General features: G+C 64.9%; 5 protein-coding genes across 5 annotated transcripts; 3 read left to right on the top strand and 2 right to left on the bottom strand.

Moving 5' to 3' along the window:
• Positions 1 to 36: 36 nt before the first annotated feature.
• Positions 37 to 1171, bottom strand: JCM10292_005230 (exosome complex component RRP46; the record flags this gene model as incomplete). The annotated part of the gene is made up of 4 exons (XM_076646129.1): positions 37 to 243; positions 324 to 829; positions 894 to 1007; positions 1072 to 1171. 4 exons carry the CDS (start codon positions 1169 to 1171, stop codon positions 37 to 39), a joined length of 927 nt encoding a protein of 308 aa, XP_076508408.1.
• A 1406-nt stretch (positions 1172 to 2577) lies between these two features.
• SMT3 (SUMO family protein SMT3) lies at positions 2578 to 3362 on the top strand (the record flags this gene model as incomplete). The annotated part of the gene is made up of 6 exons (XM_076646128.1): positions 2578 to 2658; positions 2800 to 2843; positions 2977 to 3056; positions 3127 to 3164; positions 3229 to 3288; positions 3345 to 3362. 6 exons carry the CDS (start codon positions 2578 to 2580, stop codon positions 3360 to 3362), a joined length of 321 nt encoding a protein of 106 aa, XP_076508407.1.
• Positions 3363 to 3723: 361 nt separating this feature from the next.
• Positions 3724 to 6825, bottom strand: JCM10292_005228 (THO complex subunit THO1/HPR1; the record flags this gene model as incomplete). Its single annotated transcript, XM_076646127.1, has 9 exons — positions 3724 to 4443; positions 4525 to 4657; positions 4744 to 4943; positions 5030 to 5299; positions 5365 to 5702; positions 5757 to 6084; positions 6146 to 6264; positions 6322 to 6400; positions 6463 to 6825. The coding sequence occupies 9 exons, from the start codon at positions 6823 to 6825 to the stop codon at positions 3724 to 3726; spliced, it is 2550 nt and encodes an 849-aa protein (XP_076508406.1).
• A 724-nt stretch (positions 6826 to 7549) lies between these two features.
• On the top strand, positions 7550 to 12108 carry JCM10292_005227 (uncharacterized protein; the record flags this gene model as incomplete). The annotated part of the gene is made up of 10 exons (XM_076646126.1): positions 7550 to 7667; positions 7846 to 10175; positions 10252 to 10355; positions 10434 to 10746; positions 10806 to 10868; positions 10925 to 10991; positions 11048 to 11115; positions 11173 to 11197; positions 11253 to 11750; positions 11825 to 12108. The coding sequence occupies 10 exons, from the start codon at positions 7550 to 7552 to the stop codon at positions 12106 to 12108; spliced, it is 3870 nt and encodes a 1289-aa protein (XP_076508405.1).
• A 466-nt stretch (positions 12109 to 12574) lies between these two features.
• Positions 12575 to 17270, top strand: JCM10292_005226 (uncharacterized protein; the record flags this gene model as incomplete). Its single annotated transcript, XM_076646125.1, has 5 exons — positions 12575 to 13218; positions 13286 to 13700; positions 13755 to 14465; positions 14527 to 17144; positions 17201 to 17270. The coding sequence occupies 5 exons, from the start codon at positions 12575 to 12577 to the stop codon at positions 17268 to 17270; spliced, it is 4458 nt and encodes a 1485-aa protein (XP_076508404.1).
• Positions 17271 to 17741: the final 471 nt, after the last annotated feature.

The following is a 17741-nucleotide window of genomic DNA, read 5'->3' as shown; positions in this document are numbered from 1 at the left end:
GCCGAGACATCTGGTCGAACGAGCGGCGCGCGCCGTCTATGCATCAATCATTACGCGGTCGTCGTCCTCCTCGTCCTCTGACGCCTCCTCCTCAGCCTCCTCCTCCATCGCGTCTCCTGCTCGCGGCTTAACCTGCGCCGGCGGTGGTGCGCCCGCGACGCCGTACTTGGTCTCTACGCTCCGGCGGATAAAGGCGAGGACGGTCTGCGCGGCGCATTGCGCGAGGTCTTGCGCGTCGAACAGCTAGAGAGGCGAAGCACCTTGTCAGCGACGCAGCGCCGACTAGAAAGCATGTGCAAGAGAAGCAAGGCGCCCCGACGCACCTGATCCTCCGAGAACGTCCCCACCGAGTCGACCCCGACGCACGTCCCCTCGGTCCCGCCGACGCCCTGCCCGAACGAGAATGCAAACACATGCGTCGAGAGCGACTCGACCTCCTCCTCCTGGCTCGGGTCCAGCCGCAGCTCCTGCTCGTCGTCGTCGTTGTCCGATCCTGGTGCGGGGAGGATGGCGACGGCGACGGCGACGAGCATCCCGCGGCACTGCACGCCGGCGTCCACGAGCGCGAGCATGGCGGCGTTGAGCCGCGCCGCCTTCTCTGCCGCGCCCGCGCCCGTCCCGCGCGGCGGCGGGACCGCCCTCCCCTTGCCCTTGACGTCCTCGGGCGGGGCGAGCGCCGGGTCGGTCGAGAAGGGCTTGGAGAAGGTCGTCGACGGGAGCGAGACGGTCTGGAGCGAGAGCTGCACGAGCGCGCGCGGGTAAAGGTGCAGCAGGACGAGCGGGGTCAGGAGCTGGGAGAGAGTCGCTTCGGCGGCGCGGAGGGGCGGTCCTGCGGGTGCGCTTGCGTGGTGAGTCACGGGAAGATCCAGAGCTATAGAGCGGCCTGCACGCACCGCCGTGACCGCGGAGAGGGCGGACGTTGATTTCGAGCGTTGCGCGGTCAACGAGCTCGTCGCGGATGCGCACCTCTGCGGGGCCGGTCACGGACGCAAGGACCGCGACGTTGCCTGTTCGGTTGATCCAGGGTTAGGCTCAGTCCCGCTGACGCTTGCAAGGCGAAGATGAGCTCACCAAAGGTGAACTGGGCGGACCCGTCTGCGCGCGAGAGGAGGCCCTGGGCGAGAGCGAGCGGGCGCAGCGCCGAGTTTGTGCGGTCTGTCCGACTCTGCATGGCGGTCTCAAGCGGCCGCAGAGTTGTGCGTGCGATGGTGTGAAGGCAACCCGGCTGCGGTGCTTTCGCGCGATTCGAGATGGGACGCTGCGCCATCGCTCGGACTCTCCTTACGCCCTAGGGTCATCAAATCAGATGGTACAGGGGTAATGAGCTGACCGGAAACGCTCAGATGGTCTCCGGCGTCCCGCTGGTGCAACCCAAACGGACGTCTTCCATCTCACTGCAGACTGCAGACTGAAATTGATGGCAGAGACACAGTCCAACAGATAATGCGCATGTACGGACTTGCGCCCAGGGGGGGTTTGACTGTCAAGGTCTCAATATCGTGACTGTTGAGGTCCCAATGCCGACAAGCTTGTCGTCGTAGCCCTCAACGCCGAGCCCGTTACTGGCGGGTTCCTCGCCACGCAGTCTCTTGTGCATGAGCTACCTGTCGGCGAGTGTGCAACAAGCGCGGTCAATACGACCTTGCGGAGGAAACATCGCAGGCATTCGATTGTAGCGTCCAACCCGACCAACCTCGGAGTTTTGCATGTCGATGAGCGCAGCAGAGTAGGCATTTTTCGTGTCAGTGGCACAGTGAATGATGCGCGGGAGAGGCGCAAGACAGCTCCGAAGCGAAGAGCTCTGCGGAGAGTCGACGTGTTGACGACCAAACATCGCAGGGCGGACGCAGACTTCTCAAGCAAGGCGGAGCTCCTTGAAATTTCGCACGCTAACTCGAGTGCAGGCTGCTCGACCAAGCCTGGCAGGCCGTAGCCCGGTAAATCGAGCCTTGGGAGAAAGCGTCGTGCGGCGATCGGAACCACGCAAAAAAGTCTAGCGTCTTGATCAAGTCGAGCTTATTTGAGCTCGCGAGTAGCGCTACGCCGTAGAGTCACCTCAGAGGGGCATGGCTGAGACGCGTTCTGTACAGCCCGTCGCCGTAGCACACGAGAGGGAGGCACGACGCGGGGGGAGGGGAGGCTCGGAAAGAGCGACAGACAGGCCCGAAACGCTGTAGCACGGCCACAAACTCAGTCTCTAGCGCCAAATCTCAAACCTCAAAGGCCACATGAGCGTGTCTCGTGCATAGCGAACGAGCAGGACGAGGGAAACGCTGCTGGTCAACGGAGCGAGGCGGTTTGGCGGGCCCAGTGGCGCACAGAGGCGGTCGCTGGCGCGTCGAAGACATGGAATTGAGCTACAGCATGGGCACGGGGCTGAAAGACGGCGCGGGAGTCGGGGTCGAAGCAGAGGGACGGCGAAACGGCGAAGGCGAACCAGGCTTGCTCGTCCACCCTCCACCCCGCGCATCAATTCGCCTGAGTCATGTCTGGTGAGCACGAGGACACTCGGAACAACCCCCACAGCCTCAAGCCAGAGCTCCGCGCCTTGCCGTGCTTCCGCGAGAGCTCCAACTGATGAGCCCCTCGACGTCGCTCTGCACAGAAACCGGCGCCGAAGTCAAGGCCGAGGGCGCGCCCCAGCACATCTCGCTCAAGGTGCGCACCCGCCCCTAGCCCGCGCAACCCACCGTCCGAGCGCGCGGCGATGTCAACACCGCGAATCGCGGTCTCCTCCACCTCGCGTCCGGCGGTGGCGAACCGCTCGCAAGGGCAGTGCTGACCGCCAGAGACTCGCAGATCTCCGGCTCGGGCTTCCCTGACCTCGTCATCAAGGTCAAGAGGTGCGCCGCCGGTTCACTCGCACTGGTCCCTCCCGCTATCTGCCTTGCCGGGCCGCAAACTAGCGGCGCTGCTTTCGGACTCGGGATCCGCAAGTTGCAGATGATTGACGTGTTGCGACTCTCTCGTCCGCAGGACCACCAAGCTCAGCAAGATGATGAGCGCGTACTGCCAGCGCGCAGGCAAGCAGCTCAACGAGGTCCGGTTCATGTACGGTGCGTCGCGCGGCGGTTCAGCTTCGCTGGCAAAGACGTTAACTTTGTACTGATCATTCGGCGCGAACAGAGGGTCAGCGCTTGAACGCGGACCAGGTTGTCAACGACGTGAGCCCCACTTGCGTCTGCAGACCGTGGGTTCTGCCTTCTGACCCTGCTCCTCACCACGCAGCTCGACCTCGACGACATCGAGGAGGACGAGGAGGTCCAGATCGACGTCGCGCAGGAGGCGGTACTTGACTTCGTTCCGTCTGCCGCGCTTCATTGCTCACTCCCGTCCTTGCACAGGTCGGCGGCTCGCTCTGAGCGTCACCCAGTCGTCTACTCGTCTCGCCTTCCTTTCCTTTCTCTTCTCGGTGCAGCTTGCTCGGACGACACTCGCCTGTTGTTCCCTCTCGCATTCTCCTCCTCTTCGTCATACCTTGCCCTATCCCGCTTTCCCTTTCTCACCCTTCCTCCGCCTCCCTACATCGTGCCCGCTCGGGTTGTGGCCCATTCCTCGGACTACAGCTCGCCCCGCTCGCACCCCAGTACCCCTCTTCCCGACTGTAAAATGCGCAGTGTCCTCCGTCTCTGACTGTTCTTCGCTCGCTTGCCTCTTGTGCGCGACGCGGGGATCTCGCCAATACGCGCATGATCGCGAGCAACGAGTACAGGCTTACAGCTGCTACGTCGTCCGCTGCCGCTTGGCCGCCGCCTCGCCATCCGCCATCGTCTCGTCCGCCCCCTCGTCCTCCCTCGGTCGCTTCGGCGTGCCCGGCGTCCTTGGCTCGGTCGGCGCCGTCTCATTCTTGGGCGGCGGCGTCCCCGGCTCGTCCTCCGTCTTCTTGGGAGTGGCGGGTGGCGGTGTGCCCGGCTCGTCCGCAGCTGCTGCTGCTGCTGGCGTAGGCGCAGCATCATCCATCTTGGCGTCGCCACCGTCGTCCTTCGGCTCCGCCTTGATCGTCTCAGGCGGTGGCGTGCCCGCCTCTTCGGCGGGTGCCGCCGTCGTCGCGGCAGTAGGTTGCTGCGCCGGCTCCTTCTGCTTGTCCTTGTCCTCCGGGTCCTTCGGCTCAGGCGTGCCCGCCTCCCGCTCCTTCTCCTTCTCCTTGTCCTCCTTCTTCTTCTCCGTGAGCCCAAGCACGCTCGAGTCGCTGTCGTACCCCTCACCCTCCTCTCCCACGCCCTCTCCCTTCCCAACCACCTCCTCCCCATCGCGCTTCGCCCCGCTCGCCTCTCTCCGCTCCGCCTCACGCTCCTCGCGCTCCTCGCGCTCGCGCCGCTCGGCGTCGACGAGCTCTTCGAGCCGCTCGACGTCGCCCGCGCCGATCTGGCTGAAGAAGCGCAGCTGCTGCCCCGACGCCGAGCGGATCGCGCGCCAGTGCAGCGCTTGTAGGCGCGTACGGCGCTGTGAAGAGCGAAGCGTGCTCGTCAGCATGAATTGAAGGGGGGAGGAGAGTGAGGGAGGGAGGAGAGGGCACGGCCGTACCGATTCGAGCTGAGCCTTGATGTCGGCCCGCTGCGCGCTGCCCGGGGCTGCACGCGCAAGCAGTTGCTCTTGCTGCCGAATGCGGTTTTTCTCGAGGCGGTACTCGCGCAGGACCGCGTTGAGCTCGTCATCACTGTACACGCAACGGAAAGCCCCATCAGCGCAACGTCTCAAGGTGGAGGGAGTGTCGTGGCAGAAGGAAATCTGTGATGGACGTACGCAACGTCGGGCTCGAACCCATCGAGCGAAGTCGTGTTGCGCTCCCAAGTGCGCGCAAGGTTGGCGTTGCCCATCTTGAACGGGAACGCCTTTGGGCGGCGGGCGAGCGCGCGCTGCTTCATGCGCGCCTTCTCCGAGAGCTCCGACGCCGAGACCGAGGGCTTGGAGAAGGGGATGCAGGAGCGGAGCTTCCACTCGGTCTGCGAGCGATTCGAATGCGGTCTTTGTCAGTGCAAGTCGCGGAGGACTAGGCGAGCCAAGCACCAGCTAGCGCGCAAGGACGCACCCAGTTCTGCTCGCGCTGAAGCACGAGCTGCACCGCCTTCCTGAACTTGCGCCCGCCCTCCATCGCGTCCAGCTCGTCGAGCGCGCGGCTCCGGAGGTCGCGCAGCGCTGCCTCGAGTTCGCCCTCGACGATGAAGGCGGGGAGCGCCGACTGATTCGTCACAGGAAGGGAGGCAAGCTGAGCCCGCGAGGCGGGCGTGAGCGAGACGAGGTACTGGATGAGGATGAGGACCTGGATAAGGATTTGGCGACGGAACGATGGGTCGGCGAGCTGGAGATTGCAGAAGCCAAGGAGTCAGCTGCAAGTCATCCGGCTGGACCAGGAGATCGGCGCACTTCAAGGTCGAGCAGGTTGCGGCTCGTCAGAAACTTGGGGAAGAAGAACTCCTCTAGCCCCTCGCCTGGCAGGTCGCTCTCGCCGCCCTTGTCCTTGCCCTCCGCAGACGGTGCGACACCCTGCTCCTCCTTTGACGCGCCACTGAGTTCCTTCTCCTTCTTCGTCGCAGCCGCAAAGGCGCTGAGCGTGCGGCGGATGCCTTGCTGCAGGTCGGTGAGCGGCGTAGTCGGCTGCGTCGTTGAAGTCGAAGCGGCGGGAGTGGGCACAAAGAGCAGGTGAGGATTGTTGAAGTAGCGCTGAAGGGACCAGAAGGTCGCGTAGAACGAGGAGGACGAGCCTGATCGAGCAGAGGTTAGGGCGCGCGCTGCTCGACGAAGGGATCCAGACGCACCTGCGTTTTCGTCATCCTTCTCCGGCTCGGCCTCTTCGCCCTCTTCAACTTCGGCCATCTTGGCATCCTCCTCCTCCTTCTTGGCTTCCTCCTTCGCGCCATCCATCTCCTTAGCCGCTTCCGCCTCCCATACAGTCCCCTTGCTCGTGTTGAAGTTGCCGCGCAAGTTGACGCCGCTCTTTTCGCCGAGCGGGTACACGGAGCTGAGAAGGAGGAGGATACGGCCGCTGAGGATGACTGGCTGCGACTGCGAGCGCGGGAGGCGGCGCAGAAGGTCGTTCAGGAGGCGAAGGAGGATCGGACCGCGGCCGCGCTGGTACTCCATGCCCTGTGCACACAGTTACGAGTTTAATCTACACGTCAGGCGCACGGCGAGGCAGAAGGCGCACCTTGGTCAGGCGTTGTGCCCGCGACTCGATGTACCCGAGCAGAGGCTCGCACGCCGAGATTGGGCGGATTTCCATCAGGCCCTCGAGGATGTTGAGCGGGACGACTTCGTCGGCATAGTCTTTCGAGTGATTCTGTGTCAGCAAGGACGCGAGGGAGATTGACATAAGAGACGAACCTGTCTCGAAGGCGGTGAGAACAATGTCGAGCACCTCTTCCAGATGCGCGAATGCCTCTTCATCTGCTGGAACCACGGCCTGTGACAGGAATCAAAATCAGTGCAGCTCAGGGGAGTGTTTTCACGAAGGGAGCGTCTCACCACCGTGTTGACGAGCTCCTCGAGGCAGCGGTCGAGCACCGCGTGCTGCGCTTCGAGCTTCCACCGCTCCTGTTGACCATCCTGAAAGCGCTTGACAGCTCCAGCCCTGCTCAGCGCCTGTTCGACGAGCTCGCCAACTTCATCATTCGAGGCGGGGTTGCTCGACGTCCTGCGAGTCTGCAACAGCTCTGCGAGAGCTGAGAGCTCGGCAGACACACGTTCGCGGAAGGTGCTGAAGGTCGAGCTGCTGCCGGAGCTTCCAGCAGCGGGATGTGCCGAGCTGAGGATGGGCGAGAGCGCCGGGGCGGAGTCGACGGGTGTCAGCGTCGACGAGGAGGCTGCGCCGGCGTCGGGCGTGGCCATTGTGGGTTGCAAGCTGCTCTCTCGCGAGCTGCAGCACCGGCAAAGCTAAGAAGAGCGAGCGGCGTGACGATGACCTTCGCATCCGCCGTCTTGCGACAGCTCTCTCCCTCCCGTCAGCGTGTCAGTTTCGGGTTCCTGGTGGATCGGCTACAGTCAGTCAGCCTATGGACACAGTACATGCTCGCGATCCCGATCACGCGTCCCCGACGCGTGTGCACAGACCCTCGCCTCGTTCGAGCGGAAACAGGAGGGCGCACCCGCAGTCGCGCTGATCGGGCAGGAGATTGTGCGGAGACTTCGTTCTACTCTTCGAGCGCGACGAGACTTTCTTTGGCGATCGTGTCTCTCCGCGAGAGCCGGAAATTGTCCGTCTCTGGCTTGCTGGCCTTTCCTTCCCCTGCTTCGGCACTGCCCTGCGTTTCCTGCAGAGCAGTGCAGTGCTCGAGACGGACTGTTTCTGAAGCGCGAGTGCCCAATCTTCGACTTGGCGCGACGCTTTGACCTCCGCTCCCCCGCCTGTTGCACGCTCATTCTCCTCGACGCTGTCCACCTCCTCTGCTCACCGCCCTTGCGCTCGGTCGGGCCCGTGACCCGCCCAGCTCCCCTCAAGCCAGGCGCACGAGCAGCCTGTGCGTCCCATCTCCGCTCCAACGCGTAGAGGCGAGCTCGGTTGACCCGCGTCCGTCTCTCTCGTCGGTTGACGTTCAGCTCGCCGCACTGCACGATGGCGGGCTTGCCCGAGTACCAGCAGCGTATGTCCGAGTCCCAACACTGGCCCGCGCCCGTGCAGGAGGATCTCGTCGTCCCCGAGCAGCCGAACGACCCAACGCAGGCCTCGTCGAGTGAGTCGCCGAATCTCGTCGTCCCGCCCTTCTCGAGCCTTGTGGCGCGAGTCGAGCGCATTGCCTGGTCTTCAATATCTCGTGCACCTCGCCTCGCCCGTGTCCGAGCGCGACGAGGCGAACTCCGCGCCTTGTCCGAGCCGCGTGCTGACCTCGACTTGTCAACGATTCTTCGCAGCTGCGCAGCCTTCGAGGCGCCCGTCAACGAGCACGATCGTGTCTGTCAGCCCTTCGTACACGTCGCCGCACGCGTACGGCGTCACCTTCAGCGGCACCGCCAACTTTGCCCCCCTCCCCTTCCCAGCGAGCGAGCACCCGCTTCCTCCGCCGACGATGCCGCCTCCTTCGCTTCCGCCGAGCGCCCCCGTCCTGCCTCCTCCCCCGTACACCGAGCATCATGCGCCCGAGCAACCCGCCGCGCGTCCCGTCAGACCGCGAGTCGTTCCGCAGCAACAGGCCGCTGCTCCTCCGTTCGTCGTGTACGCGGCGACTCCCTTCGACATGCCCTGGTCCCCCGCCATGTCCTCGCCGTACCTCTTTGCAGGTCACACGATGATGCCCGCGACGACTGCTGCGAGCTTTCCCACTGCGTGGCCGCCAGTGCCGCTCCGCCGCATCGACGACTACCTCAGCGGCGCATGGGCGCCTCCCACTCCGGCCATGCATACCTCGCCGCAGTACTCGGCTGCGTCTGGTCGCTTGGAGTACCCGATCACGCACGCGAGGCCGGCTCCGCCAGCCGCTCCGCAACCTTCACCGGCTTCGACCGTTCTCACGATGCCGCCAACGGTCCCGCTCGTTCCCACCTCGCACCCTATCGCGTATGTCAGTCCGCCATCGACGACCGTTCCGCTTCCGACGAGTCACTCCGCGACGGCCGAACACGCTCCGCACGGTCACTGCGCAATGCCCGGCTGCGCCGCACCCGTCTTCTGCGAGCTCTCGCCGTGCAGCTGCCGCCTCTGCCGCGACCACCTCGGCTGGGTTATTCGAGGCGCGCGCATCATGGACGACCCGGCAGCGTCGAGCGACAAGGCCAAGTCGGGCAAGAAACTCTTCCGCTGCGTTGCCTGCGCGAGCGAGTCGAGTATGGCGCACCCGGCGACGAACAAGGCCAAGCCGCTCGCCGCGCCTCCATCCGAGCTTGTCGGCCTCGGCTTGACGGGCATGCACCCCGCTGCACCGAGCGACCACGACCTGCACAGCTTCTCGATCAAGTACTTCTCGACCGGTCCCGCGCCGTTCGCCCACCGTCCGGCTTCGCCGTCGTCGCTCAGCGGCCATGACATCGATCTCGGCACGGCACTCGATCCGGAAGGCGACGCCTCTCTCGGCCAGCACCTCCCGCCTGCAGTCGAAGTCTCGCCCGCTTCTCCCATCGCGCCCTTCCAGCTCAGCGCGACTTCGCAGGCGGCCTTCGGTTCGTCTTACGCGCCCGTTGAGAGCGCTTCGCAGGCCCCGACGGCGTTGCTTCCGGCCGTCGAGATCGAGGGCGTCAACTTTGGCGGCTCGATGCTTCCGGCTCGTCCGCCTTCGCCGCCGCCTGCGCAGAAGACGTCCTTCGCTTCGACGCCTGCTCCCGCGCCGGACCGCACCTTTGTCTTCCCCGCTCGTCCGCGCGTCGAGCATGCCTCGCCTTCGCTTCTCACGCCCGTCGACGAGACGGTGACTCTCTTCGAGACGTCTCCCGTGTCGGCCGACCGTCCGAGCACGGCGAATCCGGCGATGCAGAGCACGGAGCACACGTTCCTGCAGGCGCCAGAGCGCTCGCACAGCCGCGCAGCAACCGCGCCGCCTGACATTCCGCTCGAAAGCCCGATTGTCAAGTCGGCAGAATGCCTCCCTGCCCCTTCCCCGCCGTGCAGCTCGGAGACGCCCTCGCCCGCAGGCACGCCCATGCCTCGTTCGAGTCTCGGGGCGCCACGCTTTGGCCCGCTCCAGCAGCAGCCGTTGGGTGGCGAGCCGCACTGGCCGCAGCAGTCGACGAGCCCGCACGCGAGCCCGTCGTATCGCCGCCGCGACAGCCAGCCGGGCCCGCGCAGTGGCGGCCGCTTTACGCGCAGCTACTCGCAGCCGGGCGGACTCGGCAGCAGCGGCTACGGGCCCTTCCCGTTGCCGTCGCCGTACAGCTCCTTCCCGCCCGGAAGCGTCTCCGTCCAGCCGCAGGCGCACGCGGGTGCAAGCACTGCGACCGGTCTCGTCGCCTTTCAGCCGATGCAGCACCATGACGGCATCGCGCTCGTCCCGGCTGTCGCGCCCATGCCGGCCTTCTATGCCTCGCCGGGCCGCTCGCACCACAGCGGCGGCGGCGGAGCGGGCGGGAAGAAGCGCTTCAGCCTGCCGTCGTTCGGCGGAGGTGGAGGCTACCCGCGCTGGATGGACAAGTCGAGTAGCGGAGTGAGCGGCAGCGCGAGCATGCCCGCTTTCCCGCCGAGGATGCCGCCGAGCCAGCCGGGCGAGGCGCATGCGGTCGAGCGCGGCAGGTGGCCCATCGTCAAGGTCGAGAACGCAAGTTGTAGTCTCCGAGCCTGTCGTGATGCGCCGAGGATGTACAGACTAACTTGCGCTTCGAGACGACACACAGATTCCGTTCAACACGACCGTCGCCGACATCGAACGCTGGATCCCGAATGGCTACCTCGCTCCGATGAGCGAGTGCGTGCACGCGATCCACCTCATCCTGCACCGGTGCGTCGCTGTCGGACTCGCGTCACATGGCTTGACCTTCTCAAGTGCATTGAGACTCACCTCTACTGGTCGCTGCAGCGCGACGGGCCGCACGCTCCCACACTGCTACCTCGAAACACTCTCGGTCGAGCGCGCTACCGAGCTCATCGCCTGCATGGACCGCTCGCAGCTGGGCGACCGCACCGTCCGCGTCAAGTGGGAGCGCGCCGGCGAACTTCTCCGCGACCTCTTCGCGCAAGATGCCTACTTCCAGCAGCCGACTACCGGCGTCGTACAGTGGTCGCCTGCGGCCGCGCCGCTCCCGCATCTCCCGCCGGAGGGGTTCCGCCTGCCCGAGGTCCTGCTCACGTACGAGGACGTCGGGAGGCTCGTTGCATTCAGCCAGCGGCCGGTGAGTCTATTCCGTACTTCTGCGGCTTGATCGAGCTAGTGGAGCTGACGAGGCTTTAGATTGAGTTTAAGGAGAAGCCCGTCGAGCGCTCATTCTACAACATCGTCACCATCCTCGGCAAGGTGCGTCCGCGGCACTCGTGCATCGCCTGGGCCGTGCTGACGTGCAGGCACTCCAGTTCCCTTGGTCGCGCGAAGACCTCGTGACGGAGGACTTGCGCGGCTGGATGCACGAAGCGACGATGCGTACGTCGACTGCCTCGTACGCGCGGAGCGCGATTGACTCGTTTGCCGACTCGCAGAAATTGCTGCTCAGGCTTGGTCGCTCGCTGTGCACGATTCCAACTTCGAGCGCATTGCTCAGACGATCGTGCGTTGGCGCTCGATTCTGCTCTGCCACGAAAGCCTGACTTGAGTGTGCGAGCAGGTTCTCGCCGGGAAGAACTGCGAAGGTGGGCCCGCTCGTGAGACTCGTCGAGGCTCGATTGACAATTGAGTTATGCGCAGGCTTCACGGTCGCGCAGAAGCAGGCAATTGCCTCCGTCAACGGCTCGTACCGTGCGCGCTCGCAGTCGATCCGCACGAACTCGTCGCGCTCGTCTCCGCGCGGCTCGACGCACTCTCTCCCGCCGCGCCCGCCCCGCACGCCGCCGCCTGGACCACGCAACTCGATCTCGCATTCGTACCTCCCTGCGACACCCGAGTCGCCCGAGTCGCCGCTCCTGCGTGCTCGCCCGCCGCACATGAGCTCTCCTGCGCCGATCACAGGGGAGAGCGGGGGGTCGCCCGGCCAGAGCTCGGCCGCTGCGCCCATGCGCGGCGGCGGAAACGGCGGCGCGGGGAGCAGGTTCGGCTTCGGAAAGGGCTGGCACCGTGCCATGAGCGGCAGCAGTAATGGCAGCGCGCGGAGGAGCAACGAGTGGGTCAGCGTGCGTGGAGGAAGCGGGAGCAGCGACCAAAGCGGGAACGGAGGACATGTCGAGGGGCAGCGGCGCAAGAACAGCGGTGCGTGTTCCCTGCGTCTCAGCCTGTTCCATCGCCGTACGGTATTGACGATTGGTGGTCATTTGGATGCCTAGGCGGCGGCGGGCCTTATTTGCTCGACCGCTCGATGCAGGCGCTCAAGGTCGAAGAGCCTAAAGCCGTCCTCCAGCTCTCGTCTGCGACTGCGTTCCCGCCGCTCAAGCCCTCACTCGACACGCCGCCAGCGTCGCCTGAGCAGCTGCTCAGGGCTGCCGAGACCGGCGTCGAGGCGCAGGAGGCGTCCTGCGCAGTCTCGGAGGACGTCGAAGTCTCGGAGGACGTCGAGGCGAAGAAGGCGTCGTCAGGCGGGAGCCACGGGTGGGCGAGCGGGTCCGAGTGATAGTGATACATGGCTGTCTAGTCTGTCTGTGTCTGTACACCCTTTTGTGCCCCTTCTGTGCCGTGCATCCTGTAGCTGCTGCCCCTCGTCATCGTCGTCTCCTTTGTCAATGTCATCGCTCCTGTTTGTGCCGTGCTTCCCGCGCGACGCAGTTTGGCGCTCCTTGCCAGAGAGCTTACGCGAGGACAAATAGCTTCCAGCAGAAGTTGATCTCGCTGTCCCTTGTGCACACGCGCCGCAACGCGAATCCGCTTTTGACTTCCTGCGCCCGCTTCTTTCGTCTCGCGCAGGGCTCCTGCAGCCTCTGCAGCTGTGCCAGCAGCTCAAGAGATTGCTCTACGTGCCGTAGACGGCGTCGCTCGCCGCTCAAGCGCCGCATCTACCTCGTTCGCTCATCAGTCTCACTCGACTTCGCCTCGCCAGCCGCCCTCTCTGTGCCCATGCAGCGCGCTGAGTAGCTCGAGCAATGTCGGACGACGACATCATCTTCGACGACGCCGCCCTGGGCGAGCTCGACGAGCTCGAAGCGGCGTACACGAACGGCACCGCCTTGCCGCCGCGCTCCATCGTCAACAAGCCCGGCCTGAAGCAGCGCGACCTCTTCGGCGCACCGATTGCCGAGCAGCCGCGCCCGCCGCCCAGACCTGCACCGGCGCGAGGCGGAACGAGCGGTTCGGGCGGCGCTGCCGGCGAGACTCAGGCCAAGGTCCGTCTGACCAAGACGTGGGATCGCGCGAGCTTCGCCAAGCACGGCTGGAGCAAGCGTGGTGCGGCGCAGGCGAAGGCCAAGGCGAAGGGTAAGAGTGGGAAGGGGAAACAGCGCGCGTATGCTTCGGACGAGGAGCCGTGGGACGAGGACGAGGTGCTTGACGACGACGAGGACGATGACGAGGAGTTCCTCATCGACACGTCGTACGACCCGACTGCCCCGATCCTGCCCATTAAGTGGGAACCCGACCCAGACGCCATCCAGACTTTTGTCTACCCGGTCCAACGCGACAAGCCGCTTCGCACGTATCAACTCAACATCGTTCAGCGCGCGCTGTATGAGAACACGCTCGTCAGCTTACCGACAGGTCTTGGCAAGACCTTCATCGCCGCCGTCGTCATGTGCGCTTCATCTCTCTCCTCCTTTGTTTGTCACTCCGGCTCATTTCGCCTCACCATCATCGCGCAGGCTCAACTTCTACCGCTGGTATCCAAGGGGCAAAGTGCTCTTCCTCGCGCCTACTCGCCCGCTCGTCACGCAGCAGATCAAGGCGTGTCACTACATCGCCGGCATTCCGCAGAACGACTGCATCGAGCTCACCGGCGGGACGCTGCCCAAGCTCCGCTCAATCGGCTGGTTGACAAAGCGCGTCATCTACTCGACGCCGCAGACCGTCGAGCGCGACCTCGCCAAGGGCCGCCTCGACCCGCGAGATGTGACCTGCATCGTCGTTGATGAGGCGCATCGAGCGAGTGGCGATTACTCGTACTGCGGCGTCGTGCGCTACATGATGTGCCGCAATCCGCACTTCCGCGTGCTCGCTCTGACAGCGACGCCCGGCTCGAAGGGCGAGGCGGTCCAGGAGGTCATCGACAACCTGCACGTGGGTTGCGCTGTTCCAGCTCCCTGCCGCTCGTGCTCACGCTTTGCGTTCCAGATTGGTCGCATCGAGGTCCGCGCCGACGACTCGCTCGACATCAGGCAGTACGTTCACAAGAAGTCGTTCGACCTCACCGTCCTCCCGCTGGGACCGCACCTTTCCGCCTTGCGCGACAAGTGGGCCAACCTCATGCGCCCCAACCTCAACCAGCTCGCCGCAGCGCGGCTCGTCTGGTCAAATGACCCGGTCATGCTTTCGCCCTTTGCCGTGCAGCAGGCATATTCGAAGATTGGCAGCCTTCCGGGCGGCAAGTCGGCGAACGGCAAGTACTTCCCGATGATCAAGCTCCTCGCCTCGATGGCGCGCGCCATGGAGTACCTCGTCATTCAGTCGGTCACGCAGTTCGAGTCGTGCCTCAAGGACATCCAGCAGAGCGGCAACAAGAACTTCGTTTCGTCGTCCGGCTTTCGCGACGTCCTGCGCGAGACGAACGAGCTCCGCTCGCGCGCGGGCTACGTCGGCCATCCCAAGATGGAGAAGTTGCGCTCAATGTGCCTCGAACACTTCAAGAACGCGCAGGACGAGCGCGACGAGTACACCGGCGAGAAGCGCGAGACGCGCGTCATGATCTTCTGCAACTTTCGCGCCGTCGTCGAGGAGATCGTCGCGTGCCTCAACACGCAGAGGCCGCTCATCAAGGCGACGGCTTTCGTTGGGCAGGCCTCGGCCAAGGGCGTCAAGGGCAAGTCGCAGAAGGAGCAGCTCGAGGTGCGTCGCTCTCTCTCCTGCCCTGTGCAGAGCACTCGCTGACTCGTGTTCGCCCATGCAGACGATCAAAAAGTTCAAGCGTGGCGACTTCAACGTGCTCGTCGCGACTTCGATCGGCGAGGAGGGGCTTGACATCGGCGAGATCGACCTGATCATCTGCTACGAGGCCAACAAGTCGCCCATCCGCATGCTCCAGCGCGTGGGTCGTACCGGCCGTGCGCGTGACGGCCACATTATCGTCCTCATGGCCGAGGGCCGCGAGGAGCGCAACTGGGACCGCGCCAACGAGGCCTACAACGAGGTGCAGAACGCCCTCACGTCGAACAAGATCTTCGAGCTGTATGTCGATGGCGAGCGCCTACTTCCCGCCGACGTCAAGCCGCGCTGCGAGCAGGTCGAGATCAAGGCGCTCCCGCTCGACATCGAGAAGATGACGATGAACGGTCAAAGCCGTCTCGAGCGGCAGGCGCTGGCCGAGAAGAAGCCCAAACGCAAGGTCGACATTCACGCCAATGCCCCGGATGACGCATTCCTCGGCTTCCGCACTGCGGGCCAGGTCGCCGCCGCCAAGAAGGAGAAGGCTCTCCCGCCTTCGCAGGTACTGCGCAAGCGCAAGGCATCTGCGCTGCTCACGCACGAGCAAGAGTCGCATCTGCGCTCGCGCTGGCAGCAGGACGCGCTCGGCAGGCCGGTCCACCCGCAGCACATCGACATCGAGGAGCTGCCGTTCGAGCGCGGCATGAGTGGCGGCGCGCAGCGCATCCCGCGCCACGGCGAGCGGCACCTCGACCTTCTTGCAGCAATGCGCACCACGGACCAGCTCTCGGACTCGAGGCCGCAGGCACTCGATGCTTGGCACGACAAGCTGTCGAAGGCGTTCAACCCGAAGCTTGTCGAGGTCTTCCGAGCGCAGGACCGCCAGGGCCCGCCGCTGAAGCACGTTCGGCTGAGGCGGCCCCCACCTCCTTCACCCGACCGCTTTCCCGTCGAGTTCCCGCTGCTTACCGCCATGCCGCGCGACACGCCGGAGGGCGCTCAGAACGACGGAGACCACGAGCGACCTCGAGGGGCGTTGTTCCGCACACAATCGCAGCTGCAGGACGACCCGCTTGCACGCGAGCTGTTCTCGTCACCTGTCGGCGCCAGTGCCGCTGACGCGCCCAACAAGCCGCCCTTTCGCCCGCCAACTTCACCGCTCAGGCCGCCGAGTCGCCCAGTCAGCGCGGCCTCAAAAGCACCGACTGAGACACTCGACTTGCTCGACTCGGACGAGGAGAACGCGCAAATGCACACGCTTGATGTGGCGCGGCCTACGGCAGCTCCCGCCACGAGCTTCTCGATCGAGCTGGACGACGACGACGAGCTCGTCCTCTCCGACAGCGAGCTGCTCGCTGGCGCGGTCATCCGCGGTCATTCGGGCTCGCCGCAAAAGGCTGCAGCACCAGCGACCAAGTCGAAGCCGATCGTTCTTAGCGACTCTGACGAGGCGCCCGCCGCTTCTCCGCCGCCGTCTGTCGTGCGGTCGAAGTCGCCCGCTGTTCGGGCACACACTCTCGACGCTCGCTCGCATTCCGCTGGCGGAACAGCCTTTCGTCCTTACGTCGCGCCTCGTCCCTCAGCTTCCCAGCCCCTGGCACCCGCTCGTCCTCTCGCCAAGGCCGCTGCATCGCGACCTCCACCCGCTCCGTCTTCGTTCGACGACGACGATTACTCTTTCTTCGACTTTGCCGACGATGCCGAGCTTGACGCCGCGCTCAACAACATTCCCGAGGAGGCGGTACGGGGTCGAAGCATGTCACGCCCCGCCGAAGTACCGCCCGCACCTACCGCCGAGCAGATGCCGCCACCTCAGTCGACGAAGAGGCACGCCGCCGCTTCGCTCAAGCGCTCAATCGCGGTCGTGCCGTCATCGCCGGCCCCCGCTGCGACGAGAGCGGCGTTCCGCCCAGCTGGCTCCGCTGCGCACGCCTCGGTGCTCGAATCGTCGCCTGCCAAGGCCGCCAAGCCGATGCGTCGCCTCGCCGTGCCCGACTCGAGCGAAGCTTCCTCGCCTGTCGTCGGCGGCCACATTCAGCGCTACGTCGAGACCACAGACGCCGCGGCTGCCGAAACCACGCAAGCGCCGCGTCGCTTGAATCGCCTGCGCCGTGGCCGACAGGCATCAGACGACGAGAATGACGGCGACGATGTTGTCGAGAATGCCGAAGAGAGTGCCGGGGACCGCGGCAAGACCAGGAAGAAGAGGCGCCAATCGGCCGGGGACGCTCACGACGACAAGGAGCGCGAGGAGGAGAAGAAGCGCAAGAAGAAGGAGATTCTCACGCATCGTGCCGCGGGGCGGATCGGTATCTTCGACATCGAGGCGGTCAATCCGGAAGCTTCGGGCTCAGAGGCATCGACCGAGGGCTACTCGTCCGAGAACTCGATCGACCGCGACTTTGTCGCGCGCTCGTCGGCTTCGCCCGAACGCGACGACCCGGACGCGAGCGTCGTTTCGAGTGGGCAGCAGGCACAGTTCTACCGCGACTCGCTTGCGACTCAGGCGCCAGCTGGGTTCGGCACGCCGCAGTTCGGCCGCGGCGGCGTCGCGAGGTGGCAGGACCGCTACGCTGCTGGTGCGCGCAGGGGTATCCCCATCACGCCCGCCTCGCAGGACGAAGGGGAGGAGGACGACTGGAGGTGCGTTCTCCGTGTCTTGCCGCGCATTTCCACCGTTCTGACCTCCGCCTATACAGCTACGGGTCGTTCTGTGTGCGCTCTGACGAGGAGATCGAGTACGAGGAAAGCTCGCCCGCCCATCGCTGAGGCTGTCGGGCGCGAGTGCCAGGTGAAGCCGTCCCACGTGTTCCGCCGTTGTTGTAAGACCTCTTGCACCCGCATTGCAGCCTCTCTATTTCTTTCGTAGCTGCATGCGCTGCCAAGTCGAGAGCGACCGGAGTCGTCCATGGGCCGCAGGATCCGTGTCGGAAGGATCAAGCAGCTTGTGCGCTTGAAGCTGGGCGAGCGACTTCGATGCGAGCGGCGTGGTCATGCAACGCATAGAGGTCTCGGTACAGGCTGCAGCAGAAGGGAAAGCGCCGAAAGCCGTCAAAATCGTAGCCTTCTCAAGCCTGATGATGCACTCGCCGGCGGATGAGATGGAATGAAAATGCTATGCCAACAGTCTGTATGTGATGTGAGGTAGGTATGAGGGGGTATGTACGAAGATGATGCGGGTAATGCGGATGCTCTATACAACCCGGTCGACGGCGATGTGCCACGTCGTTCAAAGATGCG

The sequence above is a fragment of the Rhodotorula paludigena genome (assembly GCF_050403205.1).
Source record: "Rhodotorula paludigena JCM10292 DNA, Rt_paludigena_JCM10292v1_ctg3, whole genome shotgun sequence".
NCBI lineage: Eukaryota > Fungi > Basidiomycota > Microbotryomycetes > Sporidiobolales > Sporidiobolaceae > Rhodotorula > Rhodotorula paludigena.
Note: the sequence above shows the minus strand (reverse complement) of the source record. Positions and strands in the feature narration are given on the sequence as shown.